This window comes from Peromyscus californicus, unplaced genomic scaffold (assembly GCF_007827085.1).
Source record: "Peromyscus californicus insignis strain IS unplaced genomic scaffold, ASM782708v3 Scaffold_7__1_contigs__length_154581171, whole genome shotgun sequence".
NCBI lineage: Eukaryota > Metazoa > Chordata > Mammalia > Rodentia > Cricetidae > Peromyscus > Peromyscus californicus.
Genome location: NW_026294595.1, coordinates 7,544,093 through 7,564,439, shown reverse-complemented (window position 1 = coordinate 7,564,439; position 20,347 = coordinate 7,544,093). Strand labels below are relative to the sequence as shown.

Genomic DNA, 20,347 nt, shown 5'->3' with positions numbered 1-20,347 from the left:
AACCCCAGCACAGGGTGGTGGTGGTGGGGACTGATAAAGGAAGGTTATGAGGATGATCTTTATATATACATGTGTACACACATCCATATTCATACACATACAAACATATATACTGGGCCTGGTAGGCACACCTTTAGTCCCAGCACTTGTGAAGCAGAGGCAGGCGGATCTCTGTGAGTTCGAGGCCAGCCTGGTCTACAGAGTGAGTTCCAGGACAGCCAACATAGTGAACCCTGCCTCAAAGACAAAACAAGAGTCCCCCACAAAACCTACCATATACATACGCCAGCAGGCACGCACACACATACATGCATCATGCAAAATTAGAACGAAAGATCAAATGAGATACTGGAAGAATTTTCCTTCAAAGTCATAATTCATAAAACGACAATTTATAAAATGTATCCTTAGATTTTTTTTTTCTATTTATTTACTTTGAGACAGGGTCTTATGTAGCCTAGGCTAGCTTCAAGCTGATAGCAGTCCTCCAGCCTCAGCCACTCAAGTGTTGAAATTACAGGAATAAGCCAGTGGGAATGCCGTTCCCCGACGCCATTATCAAAAGCAAATAGTAAAGAACTCCCTTGCACATATTACCCACTTTTAACAGTGGTCAGCAGGTCGGCCCTGTTTCCTTGCATGGTGATGTCGTAGTTGCAGAAGTGACAGAAAGAGTTACTTGCTCTTTTTTCTGTGTGTGTACGTAATATGTTTGTGGTTTGTGCGTGTGTGCGTGAGTGAGTATGCATAGAGATGTGCATAGACATTGCACACATCTGCATTGGTGGAAGTCAGAGGACAGATTTGGTTGTCAGTCCTGGCCTTCTACCTTGTTTGAGCACTGTGTACAACAGGCCAGCTGGCCCCAGATTGTGTTCCAGGTTCACAAACTCAGGTCCTCATGCCTGCATGGCAAGTCCTTAACGCAGTGAGTCGTCTCCCCAGCCAGCCCTTTTCTTTTGAGAATATAACTATCCTTAGGTGGGAACCGTTATTCAAATGCTCAAGTCCCTTTTCCTAACACATACCATTGAGTATGGTGGTGGAGAAGTGAGACGAGAGAGATACCTGTAGGAAGTAGAGTGGGGGAGGAAAGAAAGGGAATAGAAAGGGAGCCGAGAAGATAGGGAGACAAAGGCAACCAAGTCAGGAGAGGAAAGGGAAAAGAGGAAGGGAAGGGAGACTGGGCATGGGCCGAGATGCAGGGAGAATGACCAGCAGGAGGGACGGAGACGAGACTGGAAATGGGTGCACTGATAGGTGCCAGCTGAGGCAGAACTCGAGGAGGAGAGTCTAGCAGGTGCCGTCACCTCCCTGGGCTCCCGTGTCTTTCCTCTGGAAGGTGGTGATGCTGAAGGGTCGGCTGTGGTGCCAGTCCTCCTCGTGGGTCATTAGTTGTTGCTCACCACAGGGAGTAGCTGGACCTCGCACCCGAGTCTGTAGAGCCTCAACGTTCACTACCTCTACCCCCTCCTAAGATGTAGCACGTTTTACACAGTGCATCTTAAAATTGACTTGGCTTTTTGGAGCCTGAATCCCTCGTGTGTGTGTGTGTGTGTGTGTGTGTGTGTGTGTGTGTGTGTGTGTGTGTGTGTGTACACGCGTGTATTTCAGTGACCCAATAGAAATGCTAATGGTTAGTGAGACTTTGTAGAGGAGTTGGCTACCAGTGGGTGGTCCAGTTCAGTCAGGTCCCAAGGGACCCAGAAGACACCATTCCTGGCTCTCAGTCTGCTGTACATGGTCTGAGACAGGATAAAAACCCTTGTGTGGTCATCAGATTCACTGTGGACATCTGGAGTCTGCAGTCAATGCAGGAACTTCTGGAACAGTCCATAGAGACATCCATGGCTGCACCACACTGTCTGCTTGTTTGGTTTGAAAGCACAGAGAGATGTATTTTTGTGTCCTACACTGTTTAGGATCTTGGCCATAGCTTATGTTTCGTTGAAAACAACTCCTGGTGTTCCCTGGGCTGTGCTGGTCAGGTCACTTTGTCCTATTTCTGCTAGCTTTGTTTGGGCTAACAGATTATTTCAGTGCACTTTTCAGTTTTGACCTAACAAGCATGGAGGGCTCTGCATCTGAGCTTCCCGGCAGAGCTCTACTGTGCTGACCCCTCCTGAGAGTCTGGCAGGCTGAAGCTGTTGGTGTCCGTGAGACAGGCACAGGAAGGAGCCTCTTGGATACAAGGGTTCTGAGATTTTAATCTGGCCTGTCTGTATCAGAACCCACGGCAGGGACACAAGAAGTTCTATACGTGTGATGGCAGAGGCAGGCCCAAGTGCTCAGGTGTGGGGAGGGAGCAGTAAAGAGGCAGTGGTACAGAGGCAGGAGGGAGGTGCAGTGGCAGATGGGAGGCCGGGAGGATATTGCAGGCTGGGAAGGGTCTGCCAGGGCAGTGAGTGGTGGCCGTCAGGGTCAGTCAGGTAAGGCAGCAGGGACTGGGAAGCTGGGTGGAAAGATGGGAGAATACAGCTCCCCACCGAGACTCTGAAGGGCCTTGGAGAAGCCTGAAGTTTCTCTGCCATGGATAGGACTGACAGTGCATTTTCTGAGGCCCGTGCAGGCTTAAGCGCAAGCAGTGTCTAAAAAGCTGCCAACAGCCACCCAGCTTGCCAGGCACAAGATAGTCTGAACATTGCCTGGATAACACTTAATAATGGTGGCTGACCAGTGACAGGCAGGAAGTAGTACGATTGGTATTTCAAAAGGACTCTTCCATGGCAGGTAGTCTAGAGTATAGAGGTGGGGTGGCTGATGGGTACTGTGCTATAGAAAGGAGAGAGAGAGTGCTGACAGGGGTATGGGTGACAGATGCTCTGAAAGGTTTGGGAAGCTGGTGGTGTCTGTATTTTAAAAAGTCTTTAGAAGGCTGTCGAGGTGACTTGAGTGGATAAAATGCTTGCCAGGCAAGTCTGATGACCTGAGTTCTGCCTCAGAACCTACATAAAGGTCAAAGGAGAGAACCCACTCCAAATTATAATAATCATAAAAGCTAAAATTAAGTAATAGTTACAGCCATTTCCACGAAATTATAGCCTTTAACAATAGATTAATTTTTAAGCTGGGTGGTGGTGGCGCACACCTTTAATCCCAGCACTCAAGAGGCAGACGCAGGCAGATCTCTGTGAGTTCGAGGCCAGCCTGGTCTATAGAGTGAGTTCCAGAACAGCCAGGTGTGTAAGTTCAAAAAACATCAAAAGATAGTCTGGGGTTGGTAATGCAAGTTAGAATAGAAAGTGAGTTAGGTACAACACTTTGAACTCACCAAAATAGGATAAAATATGGAGTATTTTCTCTGAATATGTCAAATGTTCATGAACTGGACGTTGTTAGTGTAATTTTTGACTGTGTATATTGTATATACTTATTGTACTTATTGTATATAGTTTTTCTTATATTAGTTATAACCTTTCATTATTTTAGACAAGGGGAAATGTAGTGATATATTGTGTACCCTAATAAACTTTGCCTGAAGGTCAGAGGACAGAACAAGCCACTAGATTAAACATAGATGCCAGGCAGTGGTGGCACACATCTCTAATCCCAGCATTTGAGATCTCATGCCTTTGCTTTGGAAGTCACAAGCCTTTAATCCCAGCATTAGGAAGGTTGAGACAGGAAGTGATATGGTGGGCAGAGAAAAGTATATAAAGCGTGAAGAGACAGGAGCTAAAGCCTTTTCGACTGAGAACTCAGGCATTCAGTTAGGATTTGTGGAGTTGGCGAGGTGAGAAGTGACTGTGGCCTGTGGCTTGTCCCTTTGTCTCTCTGATCTTTCAGTATTTATCCCAGTATCTGGCTCCGGGTTTTTTATTAATAAGACCATCTTAAGATTCGAGCTACAGCCAGGGCTACACAGAGAAACCCTGTCTTTAAAAAACAAACAAACAAACAAACAAACCAATAGATTAATTTTTTAATGATTTACTCTTATTTATTTTTTAATGTGTATGCCACACATGTGCAGGTGCCCACAGAGACCAGAGAGGGTATCAGATCTGAAGCTATAGTTACAGACAGCTGTGAGCCCCACCCCTGCCATGTGGGTGCTGGAAACCTAACTCAGATCTGCAAGAATAGCAAGTACTCTTAACCGCTGAGCCATCTCTCCAGCCCCAATAATAGATTCTTTTTTTTTTTTTTTTTGGTTTTTTTGAGACAGGGTTTCTCTGTGTAGCTTTGTGCCTTTCCTGGGACTCACTTGGTAGCCCAGGCTGGCCTCGAACTCACAGAGATCCGCCTGCCTCTGCCTCCTGAGTGCTGGGATTAAAGGCGTGCGCCACCACCGCCCGGCTAATAGATTCTTAAAGGGTGAGGCAAAATTCCTTTGTTTTTTACTTTGGAAACAAGGATTGTATCTTCAGAAAGGTTGGTATTTGGGCTGTTTGACAGGATCATTGATTCAGGGAGAATTCCATTTTGTTTTAATTGACCGGGTAAGTGTATTATAATAGAAAGATTGCAAGGAAAATGCTTAAATGTTGGGATAACTCAAAAAGGGGTTTCTGTAGAGACCTATTTCATTTAGTGCCATAATACCCAGAAGCGGGGGCTGGGGGGGCTGTTTTAAGAGAAAGTTGCATAATATGGTCTGGTCACTAGCATACACCAGCCTCCAGAGGACTCTTCTTCATGGTAGGTGTTTTGGTCTCTGGGTCTCATTGGGTGCCTCAGCAGCCCTGTGCAGAAGTTGTTACTCTGTAAGGTCCTGGCTCAGAGGTCCCATGACCTTGCAAGGGAAGACCATCTTTGCTTCTCTAACCTTTAGCTGGAACCAGCCATTTGCTTCTTTAAAAACACAGGAAACAGAAGACAGTACCAGTCTCCAGCAGAAGTCAGGTGTCCACATACCATGGCTGCCTCACACAGCACTCCCTAGAGTCTCTTAGCTAAGGTATTCATAAAGCAGCATGCTTCTATTGAGATCGGGGTGCCAGGCTGGCCTTAGATAATCCTCTTCTTTGTTGAATGCTGCCTCTGGCTCCAGTCTCCTCTCCCAAGGAGACCCCATCTATTCTATCACTGCATCCCAGAGACATAGCCCCTCCTGGGTGTTCACTCTTACAGCCTTGCCAGTTCTCCCCAGCTGCTTCTTCCAGGGAGCAGCCCAGAGGCCACCAATGGCTCTGTTCTTGTTACCTTCTCCTCCACGCTAGCTCTTCTGCATCCATGACCCGCTGTTTCAGGTGCTGGGTGTGAGGGTAATAGAAAGGCTGAGTTTTGTTCACTGTAGTTTTTGTCTTTAACTGAACTGTATGTAAAGGTCTGAGTTACAAAAGGGTTGGAATTGCTCTCGGCAAGTTCACATTGTGGGAGTAATACTTCTCCAAATTCACATTGTGAAGAGTGCATTGAGGCAGTTACAGACTGACTTGAGAATATTCTGAGCATGACCTCATCAGCTGGAACACAGAGGAGCTAAAACATGAAGCCCTCTCCTTTGCAAAGGGTCTGTTTTACAGATCTGTGCATTACAGAGATTCCTTGAGCCAGAGGAAATCTCAAAGGGGACACCAAGGAAATAAGACGAAAGCAGCTAAAGTTCAGTCCTGGGACTGAGCACGGGAAACAACTGTGTGCTCAGGGACACATTTCTGCTCTGCCCCTCCCCCATCCGGAAGTGACTCCCAGAGCCCAAGGTGGAGGATAGCAGTGAGTGCTGTGCAGCTGGCTGCCCTGCACTCCACGGGACCTGGGTACCGTGCCAAAAGGAAGGCAGGAGCTTCCTAGGGATGTTTTTCCTGGAGGTGAAGTCTCCTCTCCCCTTGGGACAGTGAAGTCTCCTGCCCCTAGAACTCAGGGGCCAGCATCCGCTCCCCTCACTGCTCACAGCAGTCTAGACCAGATATGCTATATCCGAGAATCTTTTGTAAACATTTTTCATCAGTGACTCACGACCTTGAAAAGGATTTTTTTTTAAACGATCTTTAACTTATACTCGAAAGACCCAAACCGTTTTCCTAGAGTACTGTCCAAACAAGCTAATCATGCACAGACCCAGGGAGTTTTGTAGCAGGGCTCCTATCGAACTTTCCAATAGTCTGATACCCTCCTAGCGGAGCCAGGGCTTTCTAGTCGCTTGGAGGCAGTTTTTAGATGGCACCAATCCTTGGTGCTGCAACTGGCTGATTAGCAACTCTTGCCAAGTGTCACTGATGGGCGGCGACATGCTTAGTAACTCACAGCAACAGAACAAATGGTCTTAAAGGGGACAACAGGCACATTTAAACATCCAGATCAAATATATTTAAAATGTGATTCAGAGGGACACAGCAGAAAGTGCTTGTGGTGGGGAAGAAAATGAATCCTAGCACACACTGCAGGTTATTGTCCAAGGGTTAACTACCGACAAAGACTTGCTGAGACAACAGAAGAGGAGCTCTTGGAGGCATTCTTTTGAGTAAAGCTTTTGGGCTTGGTGGTGATGATGGGGGTGGTTTCCTGACAGTGGGACTGGCAGAAAGTTAGTGTCTTGAGCAACACAGATTTGAGTGCGTTCTGCAACTTTGGCCTTGTGAGCTGTGTTCATCTTTATGGTTGACGAACATAGTCGGCTATGAAATGAAGAAAGGAACTTGGCACCGGTTCACCGTGAGTCAGTTTTGACATCAGCCTGGACTGGGAATTGGCTGGAAGGTTTTGTTGTTGAACCGAGGCTGCACTCGATGTCTCCATCCAGAGGCATGCATGAGCAATACTTCCCTTTGGGCTTTGGCTGTTAACTTGAGGACCAGGACTGGAAGGTGGAGGAGGGGTGGAGAGAGGGCTTGGAGGCCGTTCTGTTGGATCAGGGGCAGCTGCAGGACAGTTTTCTCTTCTAACAAAGCCTTCACCCCTTACCTACATTGTCAGCTTCTGTCCCAGCCTTGGGGACAGACCCGCTTCACTCCTCACCTCTGGACAGGATCTGTGTCCTGCTTTCTCCAGGTGTTTTTCCAGGCCACTTCCCCTGGTTATGTAAACTTGATCAAATCCAGATGGAGCAGAATGTTTGATAGAAGGGGTCAAATGGCATTTGAGAAGAAAAGCACTTCTGTATGCATGACCCAGCATTCATTTCCTGTCCGGGCCCAGCCTTCCAAAGCCTTGTGCTGCTGGCCCTGGCTTGGGGCATGCAGGGAAACACAGAAATGCTCTTTCTGGACAGTGGGAGGGGAGGGGCCCCTCCCCAGAGCTGCTCATTCTAAATTGTCTGTTATGTAAGCATCCCTGGCTTCTATTTACATGTTATTCTAGTGTTGGGGTTGGGAGCTGATTATAAAAATAACCTGGCCGTTTTAACAAATGAGCCATAATATAGGAGAAAGAGTAAAGACAGCTGAAAGACTTGTAATCCTCCCACACCCTTATGTTAGCTGCTGTTCACAGTTTGGTTCTTTTTCAATTTTTTTTTTTTTTTTTAAAGATTTATTTATTATGTATACAGCATATGTGACTGCAGGCCAGAAGAGGGCGCCAGATCTCATTACAGGTGGTTGTGAGCCACCATGTGGTTGCTGGGAATTGAACTCAGGACCCCTGGAAGAGCAGTCAGTGCTCTTAACCTCTGAGCCATCTCTCCAGCCCTCAATTTTTATAAAATTGGGATATTACTATATATGCCAAGATATAAAATTTAATGAATGTGTTATAAACATATTACCAAGCCATTAGAGAGGTTTTTTGTTATTGTTGTTTTGGGTGTTTTGTTTATTTATTTGTGGTATTGAGGATCAAACCCAGGGCCTGCACATTCTAGGCTAGTGTTCTGCCACTGAGCCCTGTCTAGAACTTCCTGCTGGGGGCTAGTGACACACACCTTTAATCCCAGCACTGGGAGGCAGAGGCAGGAGGATCTCTGTGAGTTTGTTGCCAGTCAGAGTGAGTTCCAGGACAGCCAGGGCTACACAGAGAAACCCTGTGTCCAAAAAATCAGGGGGAAAAGAAAACATTAAAATATCCCAGGTGGCCTTTACAGTGTCCTATTCTATGGATGGAGAATAGCCTGGCTTAACTTGATCAGTGGGTGTTTTGGACCTTCCTTTTTTTGTGTGCTATCTTTAAAATTGGTGCACACAAGTCATTGTTCGTGTATTTTGGGATAAATTGCCAAAGATGTTGAAAGATTGTGATCTCTGAGGGTGATGTGCATTACGCTCAGCCTCACAGTGCACACCCTGCTGCAAGCACTGTAGAAGAACGCCAGGCATCATGGTGTCTCACCCACACTCCTGCTGGTGTCCGGAAGGGCCTGCCGATTTGAAGACTTGGCATTCTTTGATTCCTAGCAAGGCTTTACACACTTTCCATGTCTAATGATGATTTTATTTTTCCATGAATTGTTTGTTTATGGGTCTTGTTCACTTTTTTCCATAGTGAGGATTTATCTTTTAGCCACTTTTGTTATGTAAGAGTCCTCTTGTGTTAAGAATATTCTACCAGAGGCTGAACAGATGCCTCCACAGTTTAGAGCACGTATTACGCTTGCAGAGGACCCCAGTTCAGTTCCTAGAACTCACATCAGGTGGCGCACAACCACCCGTAACTCTAGCTCCACGGTATCCAACACCTACTTCTGGGCCCATTATGGCCTCCATGGCTTCTGCACTCTTGTAAATACATCTGCACACAAATACACATGCATATACATAATTAAAAATAAAAGTAAATTGGGGCTAGAGAGATGGCTCAGTGGTTAAGAACACTGGCTGGTTTTCCAGAGGACCCGAGTTCAATTCCCAGCACCCATATGGAAGCCCACAACTGTCTGTGACTCCAGTTCCAGGGGATCTGACACCCTCACACAGACAAATGTGCAGGCAGAACATCAATGCACATAAAATAAATAAACAAATAAATATTTTTAAAAATAAATAAATAGAAATTAAATCATCCTTTAAAAGAACTCCTCTGCCAGACAGTTTACTTCTGTAAGGCCACAGGAGCTGTTCTACCAGGCATCACTTCCCCACCTGCTGACTTGACAGTCTCTCCTCTCTGGAAAAACATGCTCTCCTGGACACAGGTGCTGCTGGCTCCTGCCGTCCTGCTCCCCACCAAAGACTGTTGTGTTTCCTTCTAGCCTGTGCATCTCAGACCATGTTTGAATGCAAAACTAACAAAACAACAGCATGGAAAATAGTCGTTTTAGGAAGTTAGGATGAGCATTTCAAGAAGACTCCTAAAGGCCAGAACTGAAAAAAATGCTACAGAATTAGGGGAAGAAAACTTGCAGTGACCACAGCGGACCATATGCCTTAGAAAGATTCTGCAGCAGACCTCGGCCCTGGTCTCCAGGTGGGACTTAGAGGAGATGATTTTAGGCTCTAGTCATAGCACTCAACTCCCAAGGACAGTGCTTGGTTGGGGAAAGGGTCACATGTTGATAAAAAGTGGTTCTGGGGCTGGACAGACGGCTCAGTGAGTCAAGAGCACTTGTGAAAGCAAGAAGACCTGAGTTCAAGTCCCTATCACCCATGGGAAGGCCAGGCATGGCTGCATGTGCCCAGAACCCCAGTGTTGGGGTGGAGGTGAATGGGTCCTAGGAGCTCCCCGGCCAGCCAGCCTAGACACAATAATGAACTTTCAGGCTCAGTGAGAGCCCCTGTGTCAAAGAACTACGATGGAGAGCAATAGAGGAAGACACCCAACATGCATCTCTGGCACAGGCCTGTACCCACATAGACATGTGAATATACGACACACACAGTTTCATGCCTTCAGCTTTCATATACTTTGCATGTTACGCCACTAAAATGTACAGTTTGCATGTCTTATGTATTAGTTTAAAAAGCAAAAGCAAAAATAAATCTCTCCTTAACCAGCCTTTTTGGTCAGTTAGTCAGTTAGCCCCTGACCACATGAACACTCGGAGTGCTTGGAAAGCTTGGACAGAGGACAGGCTTGACCTGGGATTTCTCTGTTCCCACAGCTAGGAGGTGGCCACATGATCTGACTCTTGTACTCGAAGTGAGCTTTGCTCTCAATGCATGAGATGAAATGACTGAGCGTGGTGACAGTCATCAGTAGTGAAGGTTTGTCCTGTAGAAAAAACTCCTGAGGACAGACTTCTGAAAGAGTGGAAATTGAAAAACCTATGTTACTTACGCTGGCTTCTTACTGAATCTTTACACGCGTCAGTTTTCACCTCCCTCCCTCCCTTCCTTCATTCTTCAAGACAGGGTCTCACTATCTAGCACTGACTAGCCTGGAACTCACTTAGCCCAGGATGGCCTCAAACTCTCTCCATGACCCAGGCTAGCCTTGAATTTGAGGCACTCTTCCTGCCTCAGGCCTCCCTAATGCTGGAACTACAGGTGGCCCACTATATTTAGCTTTCTGGCATTTCATTGTTATTATTTTAGGTGAATGCCGTCAGACTCATCTCCAAGGTTGGTTTTACTGCCCAAGAAAATGGTGCTAGTTGGGGCAGTGATGGTGGGGGTAGTGCTTTAAATCCATCTGGGGCATGATGATTGTTTCGTTACCATTTGTGTGGGGCTCATTTTAAGTCTTCCATTCTTCTCAAGGCCAAGCTCTTTCTCAAGTTTGATTTCTCGAGGTGGTTTCACTTAAGTGGAGTTGGCATTTCACTCCATAGCACCCTGCACTGCCATGCCTTCTGAATGAGATTGGTCTTCTGAGAAAAAGCCCTTCTGCAAATTGTTATCCCAAAGATGACCTAGACAGTTGAAGTACAGTTCAAGGGTAAAGAAGAGAAAGAACAGGAAACTGTCTATGAGCAGTACCCGTACCTAGTGCAGGCAGTGCTGGTCACCTCCAGCCTCAGATGTGACAGGCACAGAAGGGAGGCTTTTTTATTTCAGAACACGAGAGACTGTTTGTTAGGGTCCTTACAAGTTAAAAACGTGTGATGATGGCTCTCTCTGAGTGGGAAGAGGAGAGGGAGCCAGCAGGAAGGTGGAGAGGAGCAGTTTGCTGTGGGGACAGCTGTCTTGGGGCAGGAGCAGAACAGCAGTTCAAAGTAGAGGGTAGAGAGCTCTCAGGCCAGCATGGAGAGGGATGGGACGGGAGCGCTTGGCTAGTTACATCAACACTGATATGTGTGTTTTAAGATAGCTGTAATGGCACAGACTTGCCACCCCAGCACCTGAGAGAATGAATCAGGAGTTTAAGGCCAGCTTGGGTTATGTGAAACCTTGTCTCAAAAAGCAAAAGAAAAAAAGTGCTTTGAAGAATGTGCACTCCATATGGTAGGCAGCGGTAGACTATAGAGATGGATCATGTCTATTTCTGAGTACATTTGTATTGAGTTAATGAATTTTACTTCATTACATTTATTTGGTGTGTGTATATAAGTGTGTGTGTGTATATAAGTGAGTGTGTGTGTGTGTGTGTGCGCGCACGCACGCGCACGCATGTGCCATGGCATGTGTGTAGAAGCCAGAAACAACTTACAGGAGTCTGTTCTCTCCAACCAAAACATGTGTCCTGGGGATCCAACCCCGCTTGTCAGATTTGGCAGCCATTGCTTCCACCTGCGGAGTCACCTTGCCGGCCTGGATGATTGGATTTAAAGGCTTCAACTATTTGGGAACAAGAATGCCTTCATTTCTTTTCTTTTGCTGTGACAGAACACCATGAACCAGGCAACTCATAAAAAAGTGTTTAATTTGGGGCGTATGGTTTCAGAGGGTCAGAGTACATGACCATCATGGCGGGGACCATGGCAGCAGGCAGGCAGGCAGGCATATGGTGGAGCAGTAGCTGAGAGTTCACATCCTGGTCTGTAAGTAGGAGGCAGAGCTAACCTCATGAGGCCACACCTCCTAATTCTTGCCAAATAGTTCCATTAATTGGGACCAAACCAAGCATTCAAATATATGAGCATGTGGGGCCCATTCTTACTTAAACCACCATAAGGAATTATCAGTTAGAATGAAAATACTTAGTGCCTTTCATAATACTTGATAAAGACAAACTGAAAATTTTTTTTTTTTTTTGGTTTTTCGAGACAGGGTTTCTCTGTGTAGCTTTGTGCCTTTTCCTGGAACTCACTTGGTAGCCCAGGCTGGCCTCGAACTCACAGAGATCCGCCTGGCTCTGCCTCCCGAGTGCTGGGATTAAAGGCGTGTGCCACCACCGCCCGGCCAAACTGAAAATTTTAATACCTAGAATATATGGGTGTAGCTAGGTGGTGGTGGTTGCGTATACCTTTAATCCCAGCACTCAGGAGGCAGAGGCAGATGGATCTCTGTGAGTTCGAGGCCAGCCTGGTCTACAGAGTGAGTTCCAGCACAGCCTGAACTGTTACACAGAGAAACCCTGTCTCAGGAAAACAAAGAATATCTAGATGTTAAGCAGTGACAATTCAGCCCATGTCTCCCAAATTCTCTGCCAGTTTCATTTGCCCTTTCCTCCCTGTCTTGCAGAAGCCCTGCAGAGGCCAGTGGCATCTGACTTTGAGCCCCAGGGTCTCAGTGAAGCAGCTCGATGGAACTCCAAGGAAAACCTTCTTGCTGGGCCCAGTGAAAATGACCCCAACCTTTTTGTGGCGCTATATGATTTTGTGGCCAGTGGTGATAACACTCTCAGCATCACTAAAGGTAACGGGGAAACAGCAAGCGGGTGTGTGTGTGTGTGTGTGTGTATGTGTGTGTGTGTGTGTGTGTGTGTGTGTGTGTCTTGGCTGGCCTGCCCTTTGCTCCCTGAGAGGGCAGAGATGCCTACAGAGCACAGTGCCCACCCTTAGGAGGCTCCAGGGCAGCAGCCCTGTGCACATGCTCCCCCACATTCCTACAGAAGAGGACACCCGGATCTCAGGCTGGAAACATGGGGTTTTGTTCATTGCTTTTATCACTAAGCTAAAGCATTTTTCCTTACAAAGTTTCCTTGCAATCGGAACAAACTTTTGAGTAAACTTGTATAGTCTTAGATGCCGAGGCAGAGTTATCCCCCTTGCGCTCATGACTAACAGGAAGATAAGATGTGCTAGAGAAAGGTTAGAAGAAAGCCGGGCATCAAAACTGACACATCTGTTTGATTCTTTTCTCTAAGGTGAAAAGCTCCGGGTCTTAGGTTATAATCACAATGGGGAATGGTGTGAAGCCCAAACGAAAAATGGCCAAGGATGGGTCCCAAGCAACTACATCACCCCTGTCAACAGCCTGGAGAAACATTCCTGGTATCACGGGCCTGTGTCCCGAAATGCCGCCGAGTATCTGCTGAGCAGCGGGATCAACGGCAGCTTCTTGGTGCGGGAGAGTGAGAGTAGCCCTGGCCAGAGGTCCATCTCGCTAAGATATGAAGGGAGGGTGTACCACTACAGGATCAACACCGCCTCTGATGGCAAGGTGGGTAACCACCCTGACTGGGACCAGCAGTGAGCTGATGGGCTGCGGAGGGTACAGAGGGGAACACAGGTGGTAGCCCAGACCATTGAGGTATGGCAACAGGCTCACTCAGGATGTTTCAAGCAGAGTATGGTGGCTCATGCATGTAATCCAGCACTCAAGAGGCCTAGACAGAAGGATCAGTACTTCAAAGCTATCCTTGGCTACATAGCAAGTTCAGGGCCAGCCTGGGCTATATAAAGACCTTGTTTCATACAAACAAACCAGACAGTGTCTCAAGAGTCTTCCCAGTAAATAGCAAGAGTTTGCATTAGCTTCACAAAAGACCATTGGTTGTCACCAATGTCAGCTTTATTACAGGTCTTTGGTCTTGGTATGTAGGATTCTCTGAAAACCACAGGGATACTCTTGGGTCTCAGACGGAAGCTCTTACATTAAGGCTCTTCCTTTTCATAAATCCATTGTTTGTTCTTTTGGTTTTTGATACAGTCTCTGTATTTTATATCCCGGGCTGTCCTGGAACTCGCTCTGTAGACCAGACTGGTTTCAAACTCACCAAGATCTACCTGCCTTTGCCTCTCAGTGCTGGGATTCAAGTCGAGTGCCAGCCATCACTGCCTGGCTGGCCCTTTTTGTAAATTCTTATAGTGATGGTGATTGAGCTTCAGTGAGAGAAATTCAACAGTAGTTACTCACTATGTAAAGCTGCAGGTCCCAGTGACAGCACCTCCTTGGCCTGACACCCAGTGTTTGTTCTTCCTGTGGTGAAGTGTGGGTATAGACACCTGTGAGGTCACATTAAAGTACACCAATTGGTCTCTAAGCACAAAATGTGTTTTTTAATTTTGTTATAACATGTTATTTTGTAATCTTTGCATGAATATTGTTCCTTAAATGTCCACTAAGAGAAGGGCTTAATTAGTACTAGTGTATTGCAGTTCCTCTCCTTTAACCCTTACCTCCACCCTTAGATGGTACATCCACATTTTTGCATCATTAAGAGGAGGGGGAGCTTAGAGGGACAAGGTTTCAAGTCCAAGATTGGGGTCCCCCTCTCCACGACACCGAGTTCTGTTAGAGGACAGGATTGATTGGCAGATTGCATAGTACAGATGGCATGTACTTCTTTCTGTCTTAGTCACTGTTCTGTTGCTGTGAAGATTCACATGACCAAGGCGACTCTTGTAAAGGAAACCTTTAATGGGGTGCTTGTGTACAGTTTCAGAAGCTTAGTGCATTATCATCATGGTGGGGAGCATAGGGCAAGAAGCATGGTGGCAGGCAGTCATGGTGCTGGGGAAATCGCTGAGAGCTACATCCAGATCTGTAGGCCGAGATAGAGAAGCTGGTGACACACTTCCTCGAAAGAGTGAGCCACACCTCTTAATCCTTCTAATACTTTCAAATAGTGTCACTCCCTGTGGCTAAGCATTCAAATATATGAGCCTATGGGGACCTTTTGTGTGTGGGCGGGGGCGGTTTTCGAGACAGGGTTTCTCTGTGAAACAGTCCTGGCTGTCCTGGAACTAACTCTGTAGACCAAGGCTGGCCTCCAACTCACAGAGATCCACCTGCCTCTGCCTGGGATTAAAGGTGTGTGCCACCACCGCCCGGCAGGACCATTCTTATTCAAACCACCACAGCATCTAAACTGTTTTGAAGGGGGCTGACTCCATGGTATAGCACTTGCCTAGCATGCATATGACCTTGGGTTCTATGTGCAGAACTGCAGTTAATGCATGTATTTTTTTGTTTCTTTGTTTTTTGTTTTGAGAGACAGAGTTTCTCTGTGTAGTCCTGACTTTCCTGGAACTCAGAGATCCACCTGCCTGTGCCTCCCAAAAGCTGGGATTAAAGGTGTGTGCCACCACTGCCCAGCTAATGCATCCACATTTTATACACACATTATACACACACACACACACACACACACACACACACACACACACACACACACACACATTTTGTTTGTTTTTGAGAGAGTTTCTTGCTGTTTCCTGCTGGCTTGCCTGGAACTCACTGTGGAGTCCAGGCTTGTCTTAAGCTTGTGGCCACACTCCTGACTTTGCCTCCTGCCTGCTAGGATTAAGTGTGCAGTGCCACACACAGCCTTGTTCCTATCTGTATGTAGTGTATGTGCATGGTTTCAAACGACAGACTAACTACAATAAAACCTAATTCTGTCTCTAACTCATTCTTGCCCGCTGTCGTCAGCCCCTTTGGACTTACCCAGCACTTCTGTCCTCATGGTGCAGACACACAGGTGAGGCCTGCACACTGATGCTCCTTGCCTTTCCAGCGTGTTTTGGAGAGTTTTCCAGTGAGTGGCACACATGGACCTGCCTCTGTCAGTGTTCTGTGGTGGCTCACTCATACCTGTAATCCCAGCACTTGGGAAGTCAAGGCAGGACGATTGCTGAGTTTGGAGCCAGACAGCGTGACATAGTAAAAAAAATTGTAAGACAATAGCAAACCAAAACAAAACAACTTCTTTCCTTTTTATTTTATTTGTTTATGTTAGTTTTCAAGACAGGGTTTCTCTTTGTAGCCTTGGCTGTCCTAGAACTCGCTCTGTAGACTAGGCTGGCCTCAAACTCACAGAGATCCACCTGCTTCTACCTCCTGAGTGCTGGGATTAAAGGCGTGTGCCACCACCACCTGGCTTCTCCATCCCCTTTTATTCCGTCCAGGACACCAGCCCATGGGACGTACTGTCCGAATTCATTGGGGATGGTCTTCCCTACCCAATCCATTTTGGAAATTCCTTCACAGAAACACCCAAAGATGTGCTTCATCAGTGGCACCCTTGGTGTTCCCTCATTTAGGCAGGCTAGTCATATAACTCACAGTTAGAGCCAGGCTGCCTCAGCTGTGTAGTGGGTAGAGCTTGGTGCTAGGTCTTTCTTTATATTCTGGAGCTGACTCCAGGCTGGTGGCCCTTTGAAAGAACCTTCAGGCTACAGAGTACCTTTTCCCTGGGAGCTGGGTTTCTGGAGATGACAGCTTGGTCCCCTGTTTTCTTTGTGTGGAGCAAGCCAGGCTGCTTCAGAGTGACCACTGAGGTCCACACTAAGCAAGGCCATACTGTTTGGCCCCTGAGTGCTTTAATCAGCAGCCTCAGAGCAGTAGGGCCAGGTGGGGTCTGAGGGCAGCTCATCAGCTTGAGCTTAGTCTAAGTACTACTCAGAGTGGGGAGGAGTGTAGAGTCCCCTCTGTCTAAAGCTGGTGTATGCCTCAGGCCACTCCCGTAGTCAGCAGCTCATCTGACAGCCTGCCCTCTGCTCCTTTCCAGAAGGTTCTCCCATCAGCTCTCCAGGCACCCAGAGACTTTGGAGACTTCTCAGCCCTTGCTGAGGCTCTGTCTGCGGAGGGTCACATTCAAGGAGGTGGTGTCCGGTGAAATCATGTCTCCAGAGGGAGAGACAGGCGTCAGGATGGGGAGGAACCACGGCTTTGGTGGGACAGTGGTGCTCGATACTGAAGAATGCTTCCCACAAAGCAGGGCTTTGATGCAATCCTCTCTGATTGCTAAAGGAACACTTAGAATGCTGGGAGGGGCAGACTGGGCCTGATAAAGATTCTATTTTATTTCCAAATCAGCCCATCAGTCGACAACTGGATACAGAAGATTCTTCTGGGGGCCCAAGGATCTCTCTGTCTCCCTCATGGCTCTTGTTTACCTCTCTTTGTGTTCTGTGCTTTCCAGAGCAGTTTTGACTAGGGCTGCCTTCTAGGTGATTCTGCCTCTGTTGCTTTTCATTCTTACCCCTGCAAGCCACAGCTGTGCATTCCCACAGTTCCCAAGAGTCCTGCAGTCCTTCCCTCTTCTTGAAGTTTCCCAGGACACATTATTTTCATGGTCAGAGTGACAGGCTCAAGTTGACGGAATGGAGCCCCGGCAGGAAGCGTTGGCTCCAGGGCCTCTGGATTATCTGTGCTTTGCCTTCTGTGGGCATTCCTTGGAGGAGCTGCAGCTGGGTGGGAACCTGAGGGCTTTCTGTGAGCGCCTCTGCAGAGCCCGGCTCAGTTCTAAAGCACCGGCGGCACTGTCCTGGGCCGCGGCACTGTCCTGGGCCACGGCTCCCGGGAGTTCCTCACAGGGAGAGACAGAGTTCTGCCTGGGCATGCCGTGTGTTTGCAGGGCAGCGCAGCACGGTGCAGGCACTCGGCACTAGCCTCACCTCCTCTCTGAGCGCACCATGAATTCCCAGTGCTCAGCCTGACCAGAGCAGTCAAAAGGCAGCTGCCAGAGTGCACAGTGTGACTCTGGGAACGTGGCTGTGAATGGAGCCACACTGCACTTGAGGGGCTGGCTGTAATAGTAACGTGTAATGAGTGCTGGTGTGTAAATTTTAGGTTGGCAAATGAACTTAGTCACGGCGTTCTGAGGAGTGGTAGAGACTGGGGGCTGCCTCCCCAAACCCTGCAGAGTACACTGTGTCTGTGACCAGCATGGTGAGGGTAGCAAGCTAACGGTAGGCTGCTGTGATGCCACCCCATCCACTGCACCGGGTACATGTCTTTGAGGGTCCTGCTGCTCGGCCACAGTTGTCACACGAGGAAAAAGGGGTATTTCTAGACAAATCTTGGTTGTCTTGCACTTTTTAGTAGAATTATACATATAAATTTGGCCTGCTTAAGTTTTAAAAATGTGTTTATATCCTCAACAAACAGAGAAGGGAGCATAGATCTACTACTGAACCCTAGCTACCCCCATGTGATTATCTCCCTTTAAAGTGTTTTCATGATCTAATACTATAAGCTTCAGAAAATAATTGTGTCTGCATTTTACTACCATAATGAAATAACTTGAAGCAGCTAATACAGAGACAGCTGTATTTAGCTCTTGGTACGGAAAGCTGTACTTTGAAGCAGTGTGGTACAGCCTGGTAATGGTCCATGGTCCAGTAGCAGTGAATCGGTGGAGTCTTCAGTCCACTGAGCATGTGCAGGAACAGACTTTCACCTGAGAAAGAAGAGGGACCAGGCTGGCTTCTTCTTAACCACCCTCTGAAGACTCTGGTGCAGAGATCCTTGGGCTCCCAAGAAGACCTTGTGCATCTCCTGAGACGACACCTATAAAGCTTCCCCACCTCACCATACTGCTCCAGGGAATGCATAGCATGGTGACAGTGGTGCTCAGTATAACTGCCAACCAAAGGCCTTGTGCCTGCGGTACGTCTTGGGCTCTCCCCCACCCTAACTATTCTTATGTCGCAGCTGTATCTCAGTTCGTCATCTCTTTCTATGCATGTCTCACCAAGTGTCAGCCAGCGCTCAGTCCAACACCTCCCCACTGTGGGTTTGCTACTGGGGCAAGTCAGGGTGCTCAGTGACATGCCTGGAGCCCAGCTGTACCATGCAGATGAGAGCATGCACTGCAGCGGGGGACAGAGGTGGCTGCACCTCCCACTCTGTGCTTTCTGCCCCCCCTCTGCCGTCCGTCCGCATGAGAACTCTGCAGAGTGCTCCCTGGGAGGTCCTCTGTGCTGTGGCTCTCAGAAAAGCCTGAAAGCACCCCTATCTCAAGAGTCTTCCTGTGTCCCATCTTGAAAAAGGCTGCAAGGTGCTGACAGAAACAGCCTCACCAAGCAAGTCCCAAGCTGGTAGGCAGCCTGAGGAGACACATGCCTCATTGTCAGTCCCACCCTGTGACCACTGTTTAACATGTATGAGTTGTTTTCTTTTTCCCTGTCAGCAAGTTCATTCATCAACAAGGACTTATTAAGCACCTATTTTGCAATAGTTTCTTGTCATGGGGACAACAGGATGGACGAGATGGCCCAGGGCTGTGCTCCCATGGAGCTTAGGTTCTGTTGGGTGGAGACAGACCTGTGAGCTAGCAGCACTTAGTACAACGCAGAAAAGTAAGGCAGGTGATGCTGCCTGCCATCTGCCCTGGTGGTGGCTTCAGGTTGGACAGTCAGGCAAACATTTACATTGGAGGGTAGGGACTAGAGAGATGACTCTTGAAGTTAAGAGCACCGGCTGCTGCTCTTCTAAAGGCTCCCAGTTCCACTCTCTGTGATTCCGGTTTCAGGGAGTCCAACACCTTCTTTTGGCCTTAGAGCACCAGGCATGCACATGGTACACATACATACATACATATGCAACTACCTATACACATAAAACCAAAATAACCAAAAGATTTAATTAAAACTAATATATTGGTTCAAGGCCAGCCTGGTCTGCAGAGTGAGTTCCAGGACAGCCAGGGCTACTTAGGGGAAAAAAGTAGTACATTGTAGGTTAAACTGGGGGGTTCTGGGTGGGGTCTCAGCGGAGGCAGGTGCACATGCCTCAGGCTTTTGAGTGTCAGTAAGTTCCACCCCGCTGGAAAAAGCTTTGAAGGGTGACTAAATTGTATGTAGAGCCTTTCCCCTGGGTTTTTGCTCTGTTAATGAGGGTGTTCTCTGTCTTCCTTAGCTCTACGTCTCCTCAGAGAGCCGCTTCAACACTCTGGCTGAGTTAGTCCACCATCATTCCACAGTGGCCGATGGGCTCATCACCACGCTCCACTATCCAGCTCCCAAGCGCAACAAACCCACCATCTACGGCGTGTCCCCCAACTATGACAAGTGGGAAATGGAGCGCACAGACATCACCATGAAGCACAAGTTGGGTGGAGGCCAGTATGGGGAGGTGTATGAAGGTGTCTGGAAGAAGTACAGCCTGACTGTGGCTGTGAAGACCTTGAAGGTGAGTTTGGGGCCTGGCTGAAGGATGTAGGGGTGGGGTGCTGTGACTCAGCTGGGCCCAGGCCGTTGTGAGGCTGATCATCTTCCGTCTGTGGCTCCACAGGGGCTGAGAGTCAGGAAAGGCTAGTTACTAGAGTCACCTGTTCCATGGCAGCGTTCTTTCAAAGCCTGTTTTCTGTTCTTGTTGGGTGATGTGGAGGCCACTGCCTTATGACAGTTAAGAAGTGGAAAAGGAGAGTCATGAGAGATGAGTCCTCTGTGGACTTGTGGGCTGATAGAAAAGGCAAGTGTGGAGTGTCTTGGCCAGTTCTTCCTGGAGCAGCTCCAAGAAGCACTTGTCACTGGGCTGTG

At 47.8% G+C, this 20,347-nt stretch overlaps 1 protein-coding gene across 3 annotated transcripts in view; it reads left to right on the top strand.

The window, feature by feature from the left end:
- The window catches only part of Abl1 (ABL proto-oncogene 1, non-receptor tyrosine kinase), a 121,859-nt gene that overhangs the window by 80,750 nt on the left and 20,762 nt on the right, over nt 1-20,347 (top strand). For 2 of the 3 annotated variants that reach the window (XM_052726602.1, XM_052726603.1), the window contains exons 2-4: nt 12,378-12,551; nt 13,003-13,298; nt 19,725-19,997. In XM_052726602.1, coding sequence (XP_052582562.1) covers nt 12,378-12,551; nt 13,003-13,298; nt 19,725-19,997 — 743 coding nt within the window. The remainder of the gene's footprint in view (nt 1-12,377; nt 12,552-13,002; nt 13,299-19,724; nt 19,998-20,347) is intronic. The other variant, XM_052726604.1, reaches the window with a different exon arrangement.